The following is a 20,440-nucleotide window of genomic DNA, read 5'->3' as shown; positions in this document are numbered from 1 at the left end:
TGTCTAGCTTGACCTCGGCCAATCAGAGGCCAGAGGCGTATCAGTGCGGGGTTTGAATTTTTAGTCAGAAACTTCCAGCCCGGCGTCGGATAGATCGTGAATGAGGCGTAAAATAGAAGCTTAGAAGTGTCAAAATAGCGTTTATAAAGTATATAAATCTCATCGGAGATTTGCGGCGAAGGACAGGATGAGGAAGAGGTAAGAGGGAGAGTTTGAAGCTGTGTGTGTTCATGTAACGTACGTTATAGATTATTATTTAGAGCAATGTGTTCTGTTTGTGTTAGCTTTACGCCACGTCGATGCTTATGATTTAGTGAAAATATCGTTAGTATTTATATTTAGGTTGAAAATGATCGATGTATCGTGATTTGTGAGTGATTTTACTTTAATTTTAACATTTTCAAATGGATTAACTAACTATTTAGCATTAGCACGGAAGGTATGCAAATACTGTTGATTTAAAACCGTCCTTTTCAGTAATTCCGCTATTGTTGGAAAATGTAATGATTTTATTATTCATTAATACAGACAGCGATCAATAATGCTGTATATTTTCAATGGTCATTTATTAATACAAATGTTATGCTAATTTATAAACCTTGCGTAGAATAATAATTCTGCTATTATTGTCAAATACAGTCATTTTATTCAATACAGACAGTAATCAATAATGCTTTGCATTTTAGTGATCATTAATTAATGGAAATGATTATTCTGCTCATTTATAAACAACATGAATCCCCATTTCTGTTATTATTGGAACATAATGATTTTATTAACGTTACTCAGTAATACAGACAGAATCAATAATGCTGCACATATTTAATGAACATTTATTCATAAAAATGATTATTCTACTTATTAACATTTTGAAGCCTTTTTCTAGTTATAACAACGATAAACAATAATTCTGCTTTTATTGGAAAAATATAATGATTTAATTATTCCATAACACAGACCGCAGTTAATTGTGCTGCACATTTGTAATGATTAATTATTGATACAAATGATTATTCTGCTCATTTATAAACATTGTGAAGCCCTTTTCCTTTAATAGCAATGATAATCAATAATTCTGCTATTATTAGAAACTAAATAAAAATACAGACAGCAATCAATAATGCAGCAAGTTTTTAGTGATCATTTATTAATTCAAATTGTTTTTCATTTATAAGCATCGTGAGCAATTTAAGTATAATAGTAGAATAATGCTGTTGGTTTAATCATTTATTAATTCATAAGAATAACACTCAATGGTGACTATTTTATGGTGTTTAACTTGCAGTACATACACTCTCTGAGTCTGCCATCTGACCCTTTAAATAGCATCTAAGATAACAGGACATGTATTCAGTAGATCTGAACGTGTGTAATTTCAGTGAGATCCACGCTGCAGAGTCTGTCTCATATCTGAACAATGCTCTTGGTGAGCTGAAGGACATCTGGGAGGAGATCGGCATCCCAGAGGACCAGCGGTGTCAGCGCACGGATGCCGTTCACATGCACATCAAGGTCAGTTCAGGGCATGTGCGCTTCTCATTAACCGGAGAGAGTGGCGACACACAATAACAAAGTGAAATCTTCATTGTGATTCCAGAACCTGCTGGACATGATGATCGCAGAGGAGGAGGGGTTGAAGAAACGCTTGATGAGCAGTATTGAAGCATGCAGAAAAGAGGTGGCTTGCCTGTGTGATGAACTCCAGCTGCTGGAGTTTCAGGTGAGTATTTTGCCTATCTCCATAAAGTCTCAGGGGGAAAAACCTGTGCCCTCTAACCCCCAGACGTTCTGTTCAGCCGGCCAATCAGATTGTATATTTTCTGTGTTTGGCAGGAGGAAGACGGCCTTACGATGCTGCAGTTGGAGAAGGATCTCCGTACGCAGGTCAAGATGATGCTGAAGGAGAAGGGTGGGCGTCAGAGCGAGCTGAAGTCTCTGATTCAGCAGGATCAAGATCTGTGCGATGTCCTGTGCGATGACCTCTTCCCCATCCATCCCGAAAGAGTGCCGTCACAACAGCAGCTGGACAACTACAGGCAATACATCAACACACGCAACCAGGAGAAGGTAAAACACACTCACAAAGCTGAGTAGCACTGTTTTTTTTGGTATGTAATGCGCGATAGTTCACCTCACAGGAATGATTACAATTTTCCAAAATCTTAATTGTTCCAAACTTTTGTCCACTAATGTATCCTGTGTTCTTAAATGAATAGTGTGGTAGTTTGCCATCCAGAATGGTTACAGGAAGTGTGCTTGTGTTTACAGGAGCGTCGTCATGGCGAGTTTGTGGAAATGAAGCATCAGATCACGGTGTTGATGGAGGATTTGGAGCAGCATCCTGACACAACCTTTGAGAAGGACGCTGTGTGTGAGGATGAAGACGCTTTCTGTCTTTCTGTGGAAAACATCAGCTCACTTAAAGTGTTACTGCGGCAGGTACTGACACTCTTCACACTATTCTTTCAGCCATTCCTTTTTATTTATTTAAATATTTATTCAACAAGGATGCATTAAATTGATCAAAAGTAACTAAAGGCAATTCTATTTGAGTTAAATGCTGTTCTTTTGAACTTTCTATTCACTAAAATCTTGTTTCCACAAAGATATTAAGCAGCACAACTATTTTTAACATTGATCAGAAATGATCATGTGACCCTGTAGACTGATGCTGAAAATTCTGCTTTAAATCACAGGAATGAAAAACCTAATGTTTCATATTGTTTCTGTTTTTAATGTCTTTTTGATCAAACAAATGAAGCCTAGGTGAGCATGAGACTTGTTAAAAAAAATGGTTGTATATTTTTATGATATTGTTAACATTAGTTATTAAACAATATCTATTTAAAAAAACTAAAATAAATGCATTTGCATATTTATTAGTAACAATTTATTTTAGTGTCGTTACATGTTACATGTATTTACTATAGTAATAACAATAAATTATGCATAATCACATGTAACTAACCCCTAACCCTATAATAAGTACATGTTATAAATTCACATTACTCCCCTTTAATATAAAGTGTAACCTTATTTATTTTATATCTTTTTAAACAATCATTTTTTATGCTAATATTTGGTTTCAGTAGGTGAAGTGTCACTGGTTAATGGTGTGTGTGTGTTGTATTTCAGCTGGAGAGCCGTAAAGCTGAAAGTGAAGCTCTGTGTGTGTCCATCCGTGGTCGTATTGAGGACTTGTGGGAGATGTTGCAGGTTCCTGTGGAAGAAAGAGAGAGTCTCATGCAGAACACCCACACTACCACAAAGAGCAGATTGAACGCAGTAAGTACTCGCGCACCTGTCACTAAAGTAGGTCATGATGTTTCTGGAATTCTAAAACATTCCTCACGCTGTCTTTCTCGCTGTGTCACAGCTGCAGGCAGAGCTTCAGCTATTGGAGGAGCTGAAGAAGAAAAACATTGAGCGTGTTATTCAGACGATCCGATCAGAGATGGTCAAGTTTTGGGAGAAATGCTACTACAGCCTGGAGCAGAGACAAGCCTTCGTTCCTTACCACAGCGGTATGCCAACAGCTAGATTTCAGGAACTTGGCTGAATCCCAGTTTGTATACTTCAGAGTACAGAAAGTGCTGGTGGTGGGAAAGTACATACTTGAGAATATAGTAAGATGATATTTAAGGGAATGATTCAAATTTCATGTTGAGACCACATTACACTCATGCATACAACAATGTAGCAAAAGGCTTTATGGAGAATATCAGGCCAAAAAACATGGATGCATACTTAAAAAATTCATAAATAGTATGCAATTTTGGCACCTTGAATTTGAGATCGAACTAATCTTAGTCACCATGAAATCAAAAATTATTTATTCGTGCACATTATTATCTTTTTTTAAATTTATGTGCCTTGTAACCTTTAATCAAAATAGCTCTTCTCTGATGACATGTTTACTGGCATTAAGGCGGGGCAACCTGTCACTCATATGAGATTGACCAATAGCAAACCACAACCATCCAATCAATTCAAAATGGACAAAATCAAGTCTACATTGTTTTTTAAGAAACCAGTTTACTCGGATATACTTCACAATAGAGAATAAAAGACTATTGCAACGTCAATTTCATGCCGATTTTCATCTGAATCGTACAGACTTTATGCAAATTGGGATTGAGCGATAGGTAGGCAGAGTTTGGTTGACGATTGAATTTGTTGTTTTGTGCTGTTAGACGATCTGGACGAGGAGTTGTTGCGTGAACATGAGCTGGAGTTGGACCGATTGAAGGAGGATTATAACGGACACCGCGAGATGTACGACGCCGTTTCCACCTGGAGCAGCAACTGGACTCTCTATCAGGAGCTGGAGGTGAGAATCATGGGAAATCACCTGAAAAGATTCATAAACGTATATTAAAGAGATTTCTGATATTTAATCCAATTATGATTTCTCTTCGTTCTCCAGAAAAAGGCCACAGACCCGTCTCGCTTCAACAACAGAGGAGGAAACCTGCTGAAGGAGGAGAAACAGAGAGTCGACCTGCAGAAGAGTTTGCCGAAGGTTTGAGCTGCTCTTTAAGCAAAAAAAAAAGTTTGATTGACAGAAATGGTTTGTATGCTAATTAGTTTTGTTTGGTTGGTTAGCTCGAGAAGAGTCTGAAGGCTCAGATTGACCAATGGGAAGCGGCGCAGTGTAAGGAGTTCCGTGTGAATGGGCAGCCGTTCCTGCAGTATGTGGAAGACCAGTGGAATCAACACCGTATGGAGAAAGAGAGAGAAAAACAGGAACGGGTATGAACTCTTTCTGACATTGCTAATTTTATGTAATATTATACACAAAAGTTCTTGATTAGTTCTGACGTGATGTTTGTACTGTGCAGCAAATGAAGAAAGTGAAGCAGACGGAGGAAGATCTGCTGTACGGCACCATCATCAGAACCCCGACCAAGAGGAGACTCGCCGGAACGCCGACACCTAGCAAAACACGCAAGGTACCGATGGAATATGTGGACTTATGGTCGACCGAATAAATGTATCAAATGTTACATTTAGACAAATTTATATTTATCAAAAAAAAAAAATCTAATGTAATGTGCCCTACCAGATGAAATAAATAATTAATTTAGTACAATATAATTTGATAATGATAGCAAATGTACACTAAATGCATAATGTTAATGTACATACAATTGCTGAAATTAATTGAACATTTATACTATTCCTATATTAATTTTATTTTAATTTTATTATATTTTTCCATGTATAATTATTGTGTGTGTATATATGCATGCTATTTTTTTTATTAAATTTTTTTTTTTTTTATTGTTTTAATGCAGAAATCTGATCATTTTATTTATATATATGTGTATGTAATATTATATTATAACATGTTTTAGATTTATGTGTATTTCTGTATTTTTTGGCAAAATGTGCATGTATATAATATATGCAAATCAAAAATTAATGTAACAATAATAACATAATTTTATAGATAAACTATAAATGTAAAAAAAAAAAATTTGTTTTTTTTACACAATTTATTCAGTCTACTACAAAACAAAATGTGCATTGACCAGGTGGTCTTAAATTTGAATCAGGAGGAACTAAATTTTTTATTTTTTTTATTTTTTAAAGCTGATTGATTGTTTTATTTCTCTCTTCTTCTTTTTTTAAACCACACTGTTTTATGTTCTGTTTTTAAGCTGATCTCCACCTCCAGCATCGCCACCCCCAACACGACACTCCGTTCCATATGCTACTCCCCTTCTATGAGACCGCCCCTTTCCTCCAGCAAGGTGACTTGAACACTGGATTTTTCACACTAATATATTTTACATACATTTTTATAATCATCAATAATAATGTAAACCGCTTCTCCACTAGTTGGCTGCGCGAACGCCTGCTCGTGGCCGAACCCCTCGTGGTCTGGAGAAGAATAAGGAGAATATCTCTCATCTGAGCGGAGCTTTGCGCACGATGACCGCCAGCCCTCACAGAAACTACTCCATCACGTCCGTGGCCTCCTCCTACTCGGAGTTTGCGGTAAGTTCATAATCTTGCCTCTAGCGGTCTAGACACACAGGCAGCAGGTGCAATCGAGTGACCCCCGTGTGCTTATTCTGCCTTCTGTTATAGAAGGATTCTGAATCCACTGCAACGTCCAGGTCTGTATGTCTAAGAACGTTCACTGTCCATCACACTAACACACTTTTCTCACCTAACCCGACTAATGGAGGAGGGTTCTTTCAGCTTCTAACAGTGAAGTGACCACTCGGAGAATAACAGAAGCACAACTGAAATCCAATCTGCTGTTTGTAAAGACCCCATGAAATCAAAACTGGAGTTTGTGGCATTTTTGTGGTTTAGCCTGTGTTTTGGCCACCCCTGAAATGGGTCATACCATTACATGAGCAGTTGAATTAAATGCGCTATTGAACCTTGCCGCTTTAAGACCTAAAGTTGCATGAACATGAAGGGTTGTGGTCTGTCAGACAGTCATGTGACGGAATAATAGCAAAAACTTTTTTCCTTTTTTTTTTGCCAACAGCGGGAGCTCTCAAATGCTACTAAATCCAACGTCAAGACTGGAGTTCTGAACTCAACCATCACACACTGAACACGGTGGATCGAAAGCAGCTCGACTGAACTGATGGGCATCAATGAAGACAAAAAAGCTTTTATGGAGTTAATGAATGTAAATGCAGAATTGTAAATATTTTAGCTCTGCTTTTTTATAGTTTTTCTTTTAACTTGTTTTTTTTCCCTTTATTTAACTTTCTTACTGAGTTTTGAACAAAATAAGTTCTGTCTTTAATTTTGACTTCAACTGCAGTTTTTATAAAAACTCTCTTAACACTGATCGTATGCTCGGAGATGGATTTTATCTTTTATACTCTATCACAATGGCGTTAGACTTTTATTTTCTGTATTCGCACAGCAACACTAAGTTTCCTTGGCATTACTCCTCTGAAATTGCTGCTACTGTAGTCATTGGCATCCTGTAAATAAATGTTTGTTTTCATGGGGACACTTTGTATCTTGGAAGTCTGATTTATTTAGTATTATTCATAATTTATACTTGAACAGTAACCTAAATAGCCACTGAACTAAAGAGCCACTGAACTAAAGATACACAGTAACAAAATAAAATGGGAGTTTTTATTTTATTTTGACCTATTGATCCTGACCAGTCATAGACAACTTCTGGACCACCACCACCTTAATTTTAATGTAAGCACAGGTATTTTATCATGAAATGTACAAGACTTCTGGTGTCAGGGAATTTTTTTTTTTTTTGGTCAGTCTCATCGTGGTGTTTGGAAGTTGCAAACTGGTACTAGTTATATTACCATAACCTTTTAATGCAAATAATTGTACCATTTTGGCCACTACGGAGTGTCTGATATTCGGATACTGTGGTACTACCATGGTTTTTGGACCATAGTATTTTTTTGAAGTAGTGGAGCACCATTAAAATACCATAGCACATTAATGTGTTAATAGTACTATGATATTACCTATATCTATCTATCTATCTGTTTGTCTGTCTATAGGACCTGTCTCTCTATACTGGATCTATATGTCTATTGTATCTATCTATCTGTCTATAGAATCTATTGGTCTATCTATCATTCTATCTAAACTACATTTTTGTCCAACAAAATAAATACCAATATCTTATAAAATGAAGTTACAGTGCTAGAGGATCGCTGTTCTAAGGATACATGTATATAAATATCAGGTTGTATTGTACCTATTAATTCCAATATTTGATTGCCAAAACAATGTTTTTGATATTTTTGTAGTATGACACATTTGCTGTTTTAGTTTGCTTTGCTGTTTAAATATAATTGTTTAATGGCAGGCTCCATTGTAGTGCCGCTATTGGTGCGTATTTTCACAAAAGCTTGGCGTTTGTTCAATGAACTGAATCTTTTTCTTGGGTAACAACGGTCCATTCGCTCTTTTTCTTCTTCTCTCTCCTTTTTCTCTTTGTTTGTAGCCAATTCTCGTACTAATCTGTCTAAATTCCGTGTGACAACTAGCCCCTTCAACCCTATCCGTGCTCTCGCGCGCGCGTGTGTGTGTGTGTGTGTGTGTGTGTTGGTGCTGAAGTTGCATTGCAGGGGTGGGACTTCTGCATTCAGATCTTCATCATGCGCAGAGGAAAACCCAGACACACTTCAGATCTGATCTAAACGCGCGCGCGTCAGATGTGATCGAATCCTGCACGTGCTTCTGATGCTGTATTGCGCGTTAATTGATGGATGAAAGTGTGTGTGAGCAGGAGAGGGAGAAACAGACACTGCTGAAGGTAAGAACACACATAAGCGTGTTTATGAGCGCTCACATATCACGCACATATGCTGCACATGTCGCGAGTTATCCTGTAATAATATGAATGTGAATAAATAAATATATACATATTATCTCATACATTAATTTATTATTGTGAAATACGTATTTCAGACACGTGTGCTGCAGTTATGCTGAATTATTGTCATGTAGCCTATTATTTCTGCCGGTTGGTGTCGGTTCGATGTGGAACTGGAAGTTCGGGCCCGTTTACGTGCTGATGCAGTGCGCGTGCCCGCGACTCGGGTGGTCGTCATGGTGATCTTGATGGACCCTCCTCTGATGAGGGCATTCATTTAACCCCCAAGGGCCAAATAAAACACACTGCACCCCCAGTACAACAGCTGCGAAATGAAAACACCAGTGTGTTTGTTTTGTGCTGAATGTGCTAGTTTTTTGGTGTTTACATGTGTTTTTTGAGTGTTTTTATATGTGCTGTGCACTTTTGTGTCTATTATGTGTTCGCATGTTGTCTGTTGTGCGTCATTTTTGTGTCTGAGGTGTTTCGTGCCCTGTTGGACGTCTCTAGTCCATCTGCCTTGTGTTGGGCATGTTGTATGTAAATTTCCTATGCTTTGTGGTTGTTTTTATCTTGAGGAGTTCGAGTTGTAATTCCAAAAAACGTTTCTTGTGTGTGTGCGTGTGTGTGTGTGTGTGGTCGTGGTAAACACTACACTATGGGGACAAAATGTCCCTCCAAAAGCTGGCAATACCTGAAATCCTTGTTCTTGTAGGGACATTTTTGGTTCCCATGAAGAAAGCTTATTAATCATACGCATGCAGAAAGTTTTCTGTGATGGTGTTAGTGTAAGCGGAAAGAATATACAGTTTGTACAGTATAGAAACCATTATGTCTATTGAAAGTCCCCACAAAACATGAAAACACGTGTGTGTGTGTGTGTGTGTGTGTGTGTGTGTGTGTGTGTGTGGTTCTGCTGTGGGTCTTTCATCCTGCAGGCAGCTTCTCCTAGTCTGTGTTTCAGTGAAAGTGTTATTATGAGTCATTCTGGAGATTAAAAGCTCGGTTGATTTATTAGCGTTTGCTTCCTTCAGTCCTGCAGAGAGTAGCTGACAGTGCAGACTCGAGACTCGAGCTCTCCATCCGTCCACAGCCTCTATTTCATCCGCTCTGAATGCAGCGCTGGAAAACAATCATATCTGAATGATCCGTGCCACAGGATCGTTTAAAGCATCTTGATTAGCTCTGGTGATTTAGTTTGGCTGTCAAGCAGGCGGTTGTTGGTTTGGGCCTCCTGGTATTTCAGGCCTTGTTTGGTGGAGTGGCTTTAAGAAGAAAATCAATTTGCTTTCAAGACTTTTTAGAATCTGTTTAGATGCTTTTTCCAGAATATTTACTCTGAGTTTAAGGGGTTTATGAAAGATATATATCTTTAAAGGGATAATTCACCCAAAATTATGTCATTATTGTCTATGATTTTCTTCCATAATACACAAAAGGAGACAGAATTTATACAGAATGTCCTCTTTTTACATATATATATATATATATACAAAAATTGGTGAGTTTTTAAAATAAATTAAAGGGATAGTTCACCCAAAAATAAAAATGCTGTCATCATTTACTCACCCTCAAGTCGTTCCAAATCTGTATGAATTTCTGTCCTCTGTTGAACTAAAAAGAAGATATTTTGCAGAATATGAGTAACCAGACAGTTGATGGACCCCATTGACTATCATTGCATGGAAAAATACTATGGAAGTCAATGGGGTCCAAACTGTTTTGTTCCCGACATTCTTCAAAATATCTTCTTTTGTGTTCAGCAGAAGAAATTATTTCATACAGGTTTGGAACGACTTGAGGGCGAGTAAATAATGACAGAATTTTCATTCGTGGCTGAACTATCCCTTTAAACCTTAATGTCTGTAAGATAAAGACTTAAACATCTACGCAACCAATTCAATCTTATTTCACTAATGGCATCTTCATAAAAGGCAAGGCACTGCCTACACAACCTAAAATAAAGAAACTAAAGCGAACTGAAGAAAGCAAGCTTGGGATTTCTGCTCCATGATTCATTGTTTATCAGGATGAAGGTTTACAGCTCAAGTGAATGTGCCATTTGGGAAATTATTTTGGGATATTGGCTTCAGCGTCCAGACAGTATCACTGTTCCAAGAGTGTGTGTGTGTCCATCTGTGCTCCTGTAGTCATTACATACTGAGCGTGGGCCGTTACACAAACACACACACACACACGCGCGCTTACATAGAGTTGCTAACAATCCTGACAGTGCGACTTCAACACATATTCATTAGATATTCCGTTTCACACTAGACATGTAAAAGCCACAATGCCCTGAATCCCAGCGCTCATAACCCTGCGGATGAGAGCGTGCGAGCGCTCGCTTCTCAGATGCTTTAATTGGCCCGTTGTCATATTCTTCTGCAGGAGTCTTCCTCAGCTCCCGCTGCTCCCTTCATCTCTTTACCCAGAAGTCTCGGCGTGACTCACAGCATATACGCCTCTCACTTTCTCTCTTTTTAGACCTAACTTGACTTTCTTTTCATGTCTGGGGTGTCTTTCCCAGGTTTCAAAGGTGCTTCAGTATCCTTGTAACAATTTACCACAGGAACCTTCATGGCTTCTGCCAGAAATACCATAGTAACTGCAGTTACTTTAATAAAACTGCGGTAACTTGTGATTAAATTAAAGTGAGAAAGATTCCGAAAGCTTATTATGTCACTTGCAAAAAGTACCACAGTATTACTGTAGTACTAATAGTAGTTATATATAAATTTATAAATAATGATACAATTTGTACATGTATCATGGTAATACAATGTTTTTTGGCCATTTACCACAATAATACCATGATTTCTTGGATAAGTATGATGACTATGTGGATATGTTAATACCATTGTATTTTTGGATATGCACCATAGTAATTTTGTGGTATTTTAATGTTTTTTAGACATGTTAATACCACGTTTTTCTGGACATTTGTTTACATGCATCATGGTAATACCATGTTTGTGGAGTCATTTACCACAGCATTACCATAGTTTATTGGATAGGTACGATGAAGCCATGTGTTTGACATGGTACTACCATGTTTTTATTGGATATGTGAAAATGTTATAACCGTATATGTACCATAGTAATTATGTGGCATTTTAATGTTATTTAGACGTGGGCCGTGTGTATACATTGTTTTTCTGGACATTATTGCTTACATGCATCATGATAATACCATGTTTTTGAGGGCATTTACCACAGTAATACCATGATTTCTTGGATAGATATAATAAAGCTTTGTTTTTGTTTTTTACATGTATCATGGTACTACCATGATTTTTATTGGATATGTGCTTTGCTAGTACTCGTATGGTATTTTTGGATATGTACCATAATAATGTTATTTAGACAAGGGCCATACAGTTTTTTTTATTCGCTTTGGTACTATTTTCACAAGTTAGGTGTACATTTCAAAACTCTTAGTGCTAATATCACAACAGATCATCAAATGTGCGCTTTTTTCAAACATTTCATCATGTTTTCAATTGTGTTAGTACAATACACAAAATCACAAAGTATCCTTTTCACAACACAAAATAAGTGTTTCATTCACAGGCACTGCCTTTCATAAAGCTCTTACTATCAAACCTTTGATTTGCATCTCTTCTTGTTCAGTTTAATACATTTGTCTATTATTTAATCCAACTGATCTTAATGGTTAATCAATGAATCATTTGGTACTCCTATAGATATCGATTCAATACACACATTTCTATAGAACTTGTTTGCAATTTCTGATATGGATAACCAAATGTAATGAATTTTTTTTACATAAGTGATTTATAGATATTAACCACCACGATGTTCAAAGTGTGTGCACACGCATGTGTGTGTGTGTGTGTGTGTGTGAGAGAGAGAGAAAGAAAGATACAGAGAAATTTGCCATTTGTGCAAATACTGTAAAGCAGAATAGAGTATAAGGGAGAGGAAACAGTCAATGACTGTAAAACATCAGATTGATCAGAGATGCATCAGTAGAAGGGAGACAGACGGCATCAAATACAGCATTTTACATTACAGTGTGTATGCAATACTGTAAACAGATTACCATGGTAGAGACTGCCGAATTACTGTAACTCAACCTCCATCTGTAAAGGTCCACTACAGTATAGATTCAGTCAAATGGTATAGAGTGAAATCATTTACTGTATTGCCAGAAAACTCTGTTAGCACAGAACCTAATGGCTGTACTTCATCACACCCTTTGATAACACACTGGATAGATATTATTACAAACATTATGGATTCAATTACTTCTAATGTGGAAACTGTAGCCTGTATTACTGTAATTATTTCAGCAATAACGGTGATTTGAAACATGTATCTTGCATGTTTAATGAACTGATTGTTAAAAGTACTAAATTGAAAGAAGATCATACTGTTGTGTTTCTATGATTAAACCAAATGTTCTCATTACATATTACAATAATCTTGTGTTCTAAACAATGGTTATGTGGACTGAAAAGTGTATAACTGTAATGAAAGCATGAGATCAGGTTTTGAAAGAATGACTAGCTGTGTGATCAATTTGGATACTAAGAGTTTTGAAAATGTACACCTTACTTGTGAAAAAAGTACCAAAGCGAATAAAAAAAACTGTAATACCATGTTTTCTGGCCTTTTCCCCCATGTCCCATCGTTCCCACTACGATATTTTTGGGTATGTACAATGGTATTCTTTCAATTGTGTATTATGTACTATGAATATGTTGGTTATAAATCAAAAATACTATAGGACCATTGTCTTACCATCGGAATCCATCACTTTACCATAGTACAACCACAGTATATTATTTGTAAGGGTTATTATGGTTTGTAATAACAATAACTCTGTTACTATGGTTACCATGATACATTTGTGAATGCGGTATTTCTGAATGTCTTGTGTGTTTCAGGCGGCACTATGTCTGTGCAGGGTCAGGATATTTCTGAATATCATCTAAGCGGTGAGCAGTCGTCATTCATACGCCTCTAGATTTCATAGTGATTTCATAAGAGTCCCTGTGAATGAGTTTCTGATTGTGTTTTGTGTGTGTGTGTGTGTGTGTGTGTGTGTGTGTGTGTGTGTGTGTGTGTGTGTGTGTGTGTGTGTGTGTGTGTGTGTGTGTGTGTGTGTGTGTGTGTGTGTGTGTGTGTGTGTGTGTGTGTGTGTGTGTGTGTGTGTGTGTGTGTGTGTGTGTGTGTGTGTGTGTGTGTGTGTGTGTGTGTGTGTGTGTGTGTGTGTGTGTGTGTGTGTGTGTGTGTGTGTGTGTGTGTGTGTGTGTGTGTGTGTGTGTGTGTGTGTGTGTGTCTGTGTCTGTGTGTCTGTGTGTCTGTGTGTGTGTCTGTGTGTGTGTCAGTGGTGCTGAACCCGCCTGGCTGGGAAGTGTTTTTGTATGTGTTTGGGTTCCTGGTTCTGTTTGCTGTGGTTATAGTGAATCTGTGGAAATTATATAAATCCGGCTCCTTCCCGACTCCCTCTCCGTTCCCGAACTTCCACTACCGCTACCTGCAGGAGAAATATGGCTCCTCCCACTCTGAGGTCAGACAGAAGGTGAGCAGGGGTCTTCAAACTGGGGTCTGTAGAAAAACTGAGAAAAGAAAATTACCACATTTATTTTAATAGTAAAAAATGTTAAATATGTATTTTATATTAAAGTTTATTATAAAATCAATATAGAAATGATGTGTATACTAATTACTTAATCTTTTTATTTAAATGGTAAATATATATAATATTATTATATTATGTAAAAAAAAACAATTAACAGTAAAAAAAAATTATATTGTGATAAAAACCTGGATAGAATTTTGGAAATAAAATAAATAAATATATAAATTATATATATATATATATATATATATATATATACTAATTAATAATAATCTTATTTAAAAATTAAAATATTAAATATATTTTATATCAATATTAAACATTGTATATAATAATTTATGATATATTTATACTGTATTATATTAATATATTATTATTACCACATAATTTTGGGGGGAAATTACAAGATTTATTGTAACGGTTATGAGTAAAAAGTATCATATTATAATAAAAATGTCGATGCAGTTTTGTGAAAAATATTTGAAAAGTTTTGTTAATCTATATATTATATATATATATATATATATATATATATATATATATAATAGAAGTATAAGTATTATAATTTCTTAAATATTACACATTTAAATGTACAAAATATTTTCTTAATAATATGATGCTTGCTGTTTTTCGTGCAGCGTGTTGCAGCTTCCAACCAGCGGAGGGCGTCCTCTGCGAGCCGAAAGCCGAGTCTCCAGCTGTTGGACACTCCAGATGGTCTTCGGGATCTCGGGACGCTGGAGCTGATGAGCCGAGAGCTGGATCCGAGCGGAAGCACCCTGAATCGCTCCTTGTCTTCTGAATCCCTGTGCTCCATCTCCTCCATCGCTCAAACCTTCGGGCACGACTTCACGGTGGGGCAGCTGGAGGTCACGCTGGAGCTGGACACCCGCGCTTCTCTTCTGCTCGTCTCGCTGCACCAGGGGAAAGACCTGCTGGAGAAGGAGGAGGAGAACTTCCCTGGATGCTGCATCACCGTCACGCTGGTCCCTCAGCAGATCAGCCTGGGAGTCACACGGGTATCATAAACCAGAAGACACCTGTCGTATCATGAAAGAAAATATTGATTTTTCTTGCCCCTTTGATATTTTATAGATGAATCCTATTCAGTATTCAGCAACAATATCAGTGTTATTTTAGTATTATTGATATACTATTGTAATATTTAGCTTTTATTTTTATATTTTCATTTGTAATTTTATTTTTAAGTTTTAAAAAAATTTAAGTTTAGTTTCATTTCTTTGTCATTTTGTGTGCTTTTGTCTTTTTAGTTGTTTAATTTTAGTTTTGTTTAATTTTTTTTCTATTTCGTTTTTTTAAGTACTTTATTATATATATATATATGTGTGTGTGTATGAAGAGTTCAGATGCAAAAGCCTCTAAGTGCCATCTGAAATTTTCTTCTAGAATGATAATTTTTATAAAGCTTGTATAATTAAGTTAAGTAATTTCACTTAAATGACAATAATATATATATATATATATATATTAGTATAAGCATTGTTTAAAATTTAAGTTAACTTTTTTTTATTTCAGCTTTATTTCAATGAAAAAAAAAAATATATGTATATATTTTTTTTCTTTTCTTTTTTTTCCCTTTTATTTAACAATAACAACACCTGTTTCATATGCCAAGAGGTCAGCCAATCAGAACAGATCTCATTTAAATATAGTCAAGAATATAGTCTAAATATAGAAGTCAAGTTTACAAAAACATCCAGTTTAATTCTTAGGATCATTAAAAGGGTGTAAAATCATAATGTAAAATGTAATTATCATAACAACTCTAACATTGATTAATTAATCAATGAGCTGTGGTTCTCTCCTGCAGGTCCAGAGAAACGCCTTCACCGTGGTGTTTGACGAGAGGTTTTCTGCTCCGCTGGATTCAGTAAATCTGGATGAGAACAGTCTGCGTTTCTCCACCTTCGGTGTGGATTCAGACGACCGGCACATCAGTGCTGGAGTGGCAGAACTTAAACTGTCGGATGTGGACCTTCCGTTCCGGCCGTTTAACGCCTGGCTTTACCTGCAGGACATCAACAAGGTACGTCACACCTTCATTCTGCCTCTGAACTGGAATCAATAAATCTCCTCCTATATGTAGAAATGGAAAGAATGAATCATTTTGTTCAGAGGATTGAGTTCAAAGAGCTGATTGAGTTTTCTCCTCAGGCTGTGGATGCCGTCGGCGAGATCCTGTTGTCTCTCAGTTATTTGCCGACTGCTGAACGCCTCACTGTGGTCATCGCCAAAGCCAAGAACCTGCTCTGGACTAATGGAAAGACCACAGCAGGTGTGAAGCTGAGCGAGATGCTCGTGTTAGATGATACTGTGTGAAAGACGTGTGCTGAATGTTGTCTGTTTCCATGTGAACAGATCCGTTTGTGAAGGTGTACCTGCTCCAGGACGGCAGGAAGATCAGTAAAAAAAAGACTTCCGTAAAAAGGGATGATACCAACCCCATCTTCAATGAGGCTATGATCTTCTCAGTGCCAGCCATCGTCCTGCAGGTGACAACACATATCTATCTATCTGTCTATCTATCTGTCTATCTATCTATCTGTCTATCTATCTGTCTGTCTGTCTGTCTGTCTGTCTGTCTGTCTATCTATCTATCTATCTATCTATCTATCTATCTGTCTGTCTATCTGTCTGTTTGTCTGTCTGTCTGTCTGTCTATCTATCTGTCTGTCTGTCTGTCTGTCTGTCTATCTATCTATCTATATGTCTGTCTGTCTATCTGTCTGTTTGTCTGTCTGTCTGTCTGTCTGTCTATCTGTCTATCTATCTATCTATCTATCTGTCTGTCTGTCTGTCTGTCTGTCTGTCTGTCTGTCTATCTATCTATCTATCTGTCTGTCTGTCTATCTGTCTGTTTGTCTGTCTGTCTGTCTGTCTATCTGTCTATCTATCTATCTGTCTGTCTGTCTGTCTATCTATCTATCTATCTGTCTGTCTGTCTGTCTATCTGTCTGTTTGTCTGTCTGTCTGTCTGTCTGTCTGTCTGTCTGTCTATCTGTCTATCTGTCTATCTATCTGTTTGTCTGTCTGTCTGTCTGTCTGTCTGTCTATCTATCTGTGTATCTGTCCATCTGTCCATCCATCCATCCATTGATAGATAGATAGGTAGATAGATACAGATAGATAGACAGACAGACAGACAGACAGACAGATAGATAGACAGACAGACAGACAGATATATAGATAGATAGATAGGTAGATAGATAGATAGACAGATAATAGACAGACAGACCTATCTATCTATCTACCTAGCTATCTGTCTGTCTGTCTGTCTGTCTATCTATCTGTCTGTCTGTCTGTCTGTCTGTCTGTCTGTCTATCTACCTGTCTGTCTGTCTATCTGTCTGTCTGTCTGTCTGTCTGTCTGTCTGTCTGTCTATCTATCTGTATCTATCTACCTGTCTGTCTGTCTATCTGTCTGTCTGTCTGTCTATCTATCTATCTGTATCTATCTACCTATCTGTCTGTCTGTCTATCTATCTGTCTGTCTGTCTGTCTGTCTGTCTATCTATCTGTATCTATCTACCTATCTATCTATCAATGGATGGATGGATGGACAGATACACAGATAGATAGATAGGTCTGTCTGTCTATTATCTGTCTGTCTGTCTGTCTGTCTGTCTGTCTGTCTGTCTGTCTATCTATCTATCTGTATCTATCTACCTATCTGTCTGTCTGTCTGTCTATCTGTATCTATCTACCTATCTGTCTGTCTGTCTGTCTGTCTATCTATCTGTATCTGTCCATCCAATGATAGATAGATAGATAGGTCTGTCTATCTGTGTATCTGAGTATCTTTCTGTCTTGTCTATTATCTGTCAGGTTATATTGTTCTATCCTTCTTTTTCAGGATCTCTCTTTGAGAGTGACTGTCGCTGAGAGCACAGAGGACGGCCGTGGTGAAAATGTGGGTCATGTGATCATCGGGCCAGAGGCCAGTGGAATGGGAATAACTCACTGGAACCAGATGCTGGCGACTTTGCGGAAACCAGTTTCAATGTGGCACCCGCTCCGGAGGACCTAAGTCCTGACCCCTGACCCCTGACCCCTGACTCCTGTCTGCATGGTGCCTACTGTCTAACTGTCCTAACAGTAAAGACGTTTGAATATAAAGAGAAAATCGTTGCGTCACAGCTGTCCCGAGGGTGGATGGATCTTTAAAGAGAGAAAGAGAGCTAAATCGGCGGCTCAGGATGTCTCATCTGTAAGGGTCTTTGAAATCCAGGTTTTCTAATCCAGGTTAACTTTATTTCTACATAATAACAGGGTGGCTGGTCTTGTGCTGCAGCCTTTGGGGGGAAATTGCAGTAGCCACATTCTGTTGTACTATAAAGTACAGCATAAAAAATAAGTAAGACATTTTTGTTTGGCCATAGGTATTTATTATTATTAATTTTAGGGGGTTGAATGGTCTTATTTTTTCTGCTTAAACATTGTAAAATAACAAATTTAAGACATAACCTTGGGACTCTCCTGTCCCTTTTCTCAGGCAAGTGCAATGACACTTATTAGCCTAATAGTGGCGCTACTGAGCAAAATCACATATAATAGATGCAGCATTGAGAAGTGTTGTTTTCTTCCTTTTTCTTTTTTTCCTTTTTTAATAATTGTATTTATTTATTTATTTTGACTAATACATTCTACCACTGGGGACGTGCAAGTACTTTATAAAATCAGTGTTGGGGAAGTTGCTAAAAAAAAGTATTTTAATAATTATTACCTCTTATGTTTTGTATTGCAATGTGATTACTTTTCTAGTTATTCTGAACAGTAATAACATTACCCATTAATTAATTCAGTTGACTTCTAAAATCCAAACTTTAACAGTTTCATGTGGCAAAGTTGTTCAGTTCTTCACCAGATTGCTTGTTCTGTGCGGCTGAGGTACGTTTTTGTCAGGGCATAAGTTTGAATTTATAACACTAATGCGTATTTCCCATTTCACAAAAAAAGCCACTCTTTTCTGCCATCCTCACACTTGGCTAGCATGTCAAAATGAAAGAAAGTGCTTTTTGATCAATAGTATATTTGTTGTTGGACCTTAAATATAGTTGTTGAATTAGCCTTAGTACACTAAAATAATATATGTAGCGCAAGTAACTACGAAACAGTAACTGTTACGGGATTACTGAAAAATAAATAGTAATCGTTATTTCATCACAGGAACATGTACTTTGTAGTTTTGTACTTTGTAATGCATCACCCCAACACTGCATAAAGTACATACATTCATATCAAACTGGAATATGTATAAACTAATATCCTTTCACGTTCTCATGAGTTTTCTTCGGCAGGAAAGAAAATCTAAAGGTGTTTTAACTGCCGCAATAATTAAAACTTTTGATGACAGAATGTAAAATCTTCATACCAAAATCTGTAAATCACTTCCTACATCGTAAACACCTCCAATGTTTTGTAGAATGAGTAACGGATTTGAGCTTCTTGCAGTGGTGAAGTCATTTGATTTGATGATGTGCTGCAAATGCTGTGATTCATTTTTACTACTAACAATATTTTAAGCTTGTCACCATTAAACTGCATTCTGTGCCAAATTCACCCTAATAGAAGCAATATTCTCATTTGCAGTGTACATCTGATGTTGGTGAACTTTAAAAGATTTAAAGAATGATAAAACAACTTTACAATGCATGCACATGTAATGTAGAACATACTGCAATCAACTGAATTGTTTAAATAAAAATGCTTTATGTGGTTTGTTTCATATGAAGTCAGTTGTTTTGTATGAGAGGTGAGAGAAGTAGGCCTATAGGTAATTGTATTATGTTAAAAAATATTAGTTACAAGTAAATATTAAGGAAAGCAAATGAACAATTTGTTTAACTTTTTTCCCCCATTTTTGGCTATTTTGCTTTCATAATCTGTTTTCATTCAGACAACTGAAAAGAAAAATCTCAAATACACATTTAAGTGTTAATTACACTTTATCTATTTGGATCTGTAGATTTCAATTGCAATCATATAGATCGGTGATTGCAATATGTATCTTTAAAGAAGAATTTTGATCCTGTCCAATTTTCAGATTTCTGTTCTGGAAATGTATGCCAATGAGTGCATATTTAATGCATTTGGTTATTTAAACATTCCATTTAAGAAAACTTTTAATAGCCAACAAAAAATGTAACTGATTATAATTGGTAAAAGTATGGTGATCTATTAGTTAAAGTTTTACCTTATTCACCTGCAGTGTCTTTCATTAAATGTCACTGTATTTCCCATAGACAGTGGTATTTCCGCACTTATTATTTTGACAGTACCGGCATTATTTTCGAGCATTTGAAAAAGTCTGCTAATGAGATATCGATGACATTTTCTGCTATTATGATTGGTCCGTCATGGTCAGCGCTGAGAAAAGTAACGTACTTCCCGTGACCACTTCGTTTGCGTCGCTTCAGCTTCGGTCTAGGGAATATTTTTCATCTGAATATTAACACCGATAATATTTAATAGGC

General features: G+C 36.8%; 2 protein-coding genes across 4 annotated transcripts; both read left to right on the top strand.

The window, feature by feature from the left end:
• Positions 1 to 40: 40 nt before the first annotated feature.
• Positions 41 to 6,988, top strand: prc1a (protein regulator of cytokinesis 1a). 3 transcript variants are annotated; one of them, XM_082160097.1, is made up of 15 exons: positions 41 to 198; positions 1,380 to 1,512; positions 1,598 to 1,720; positions 1,834 to 2,067; positions 2,269 to 2,439; positions 3,136 to 3,285; positions 3,377 to 3,524; positions 4,194 to 4,330; positions 4,427 to 4,522; positions 4,606 to 4,752; positions 4,842 to 4,952; positions 5,664 to 5,756; positions 5,845 to 6,003; positions 6,100 to 6,125; positions 6,509 to 6,988. In XM_082160097.1, exons 1-15 carry the CDS (start codon positions 188 to 190, stop codon positions 6,555 to 6,557), a joined length of 1,788 nt encoding a protein of 595 aa, XP_082016223.1. In that variant the 5' UTR covers positions 41 to 187; the 3' UTR covers positions 6,558 to 6,988. The 3 variants fall into 3 exon arrangements, with proteins under 3 accessions (XP_082016223.1, XP_082016222.1, XP_082016224.1); XM_082160096.1 differs by having other exon boundaries at positions 6,097 to 6,125; XM_082160098.1 differs by lacking the exon at positions 6,100 to 6,125.
• Positions 6,989 to 8,069: 1,081 nt separating this feature from the next.
• On the top strand, positions 8,070 to 19,682 carry syt12 (synaptotagmin XII). The gene is made up of 8 exons (XM_082160102.1): positions 8,070 to 8,275; positions 13,249 to 13,299; positions 13,693 to 13,886; positions 14,585 to 14,965; positions 15,778 to 15,993; positions 16,122 to 16,242; positions 16,326 to 16,459; positions 17,821 to 19,682. Exons 2-8 carry the CDS (start codon positions 13,257 to 13,259, stop codon positions 17,992 to 17,994), a joined length of 1,263 nt encoding a protein of 420 aa, XP_082016228.1. The 5' UTR covers positions 8,070 to 8,275; positions 13,249 to 13,256; the 3' UTR covers positions 17,995 to 19,682.
• The last annotated feature ends 758 nt before the right edge of the window (positions 19,683 to 20,440 follow it).

This window comes from Leuciscus leuciscus, assembly GCF_965113295.1.
Source record: "Leuciscus leuciscus genome assembly, chromosome: 25".
In the NCBI taxonomy this organism is placed as follows: domain Eukaryota; kingdom Metazoa; phylum Chordata; class Actinopteri; order Cypriniformes; family Leuciscidae; genus Leuciscus; species Leuciscus leuciscus.
This window is presented reverse-complemented; position numbering and strand designations above follow the sequence as displayed.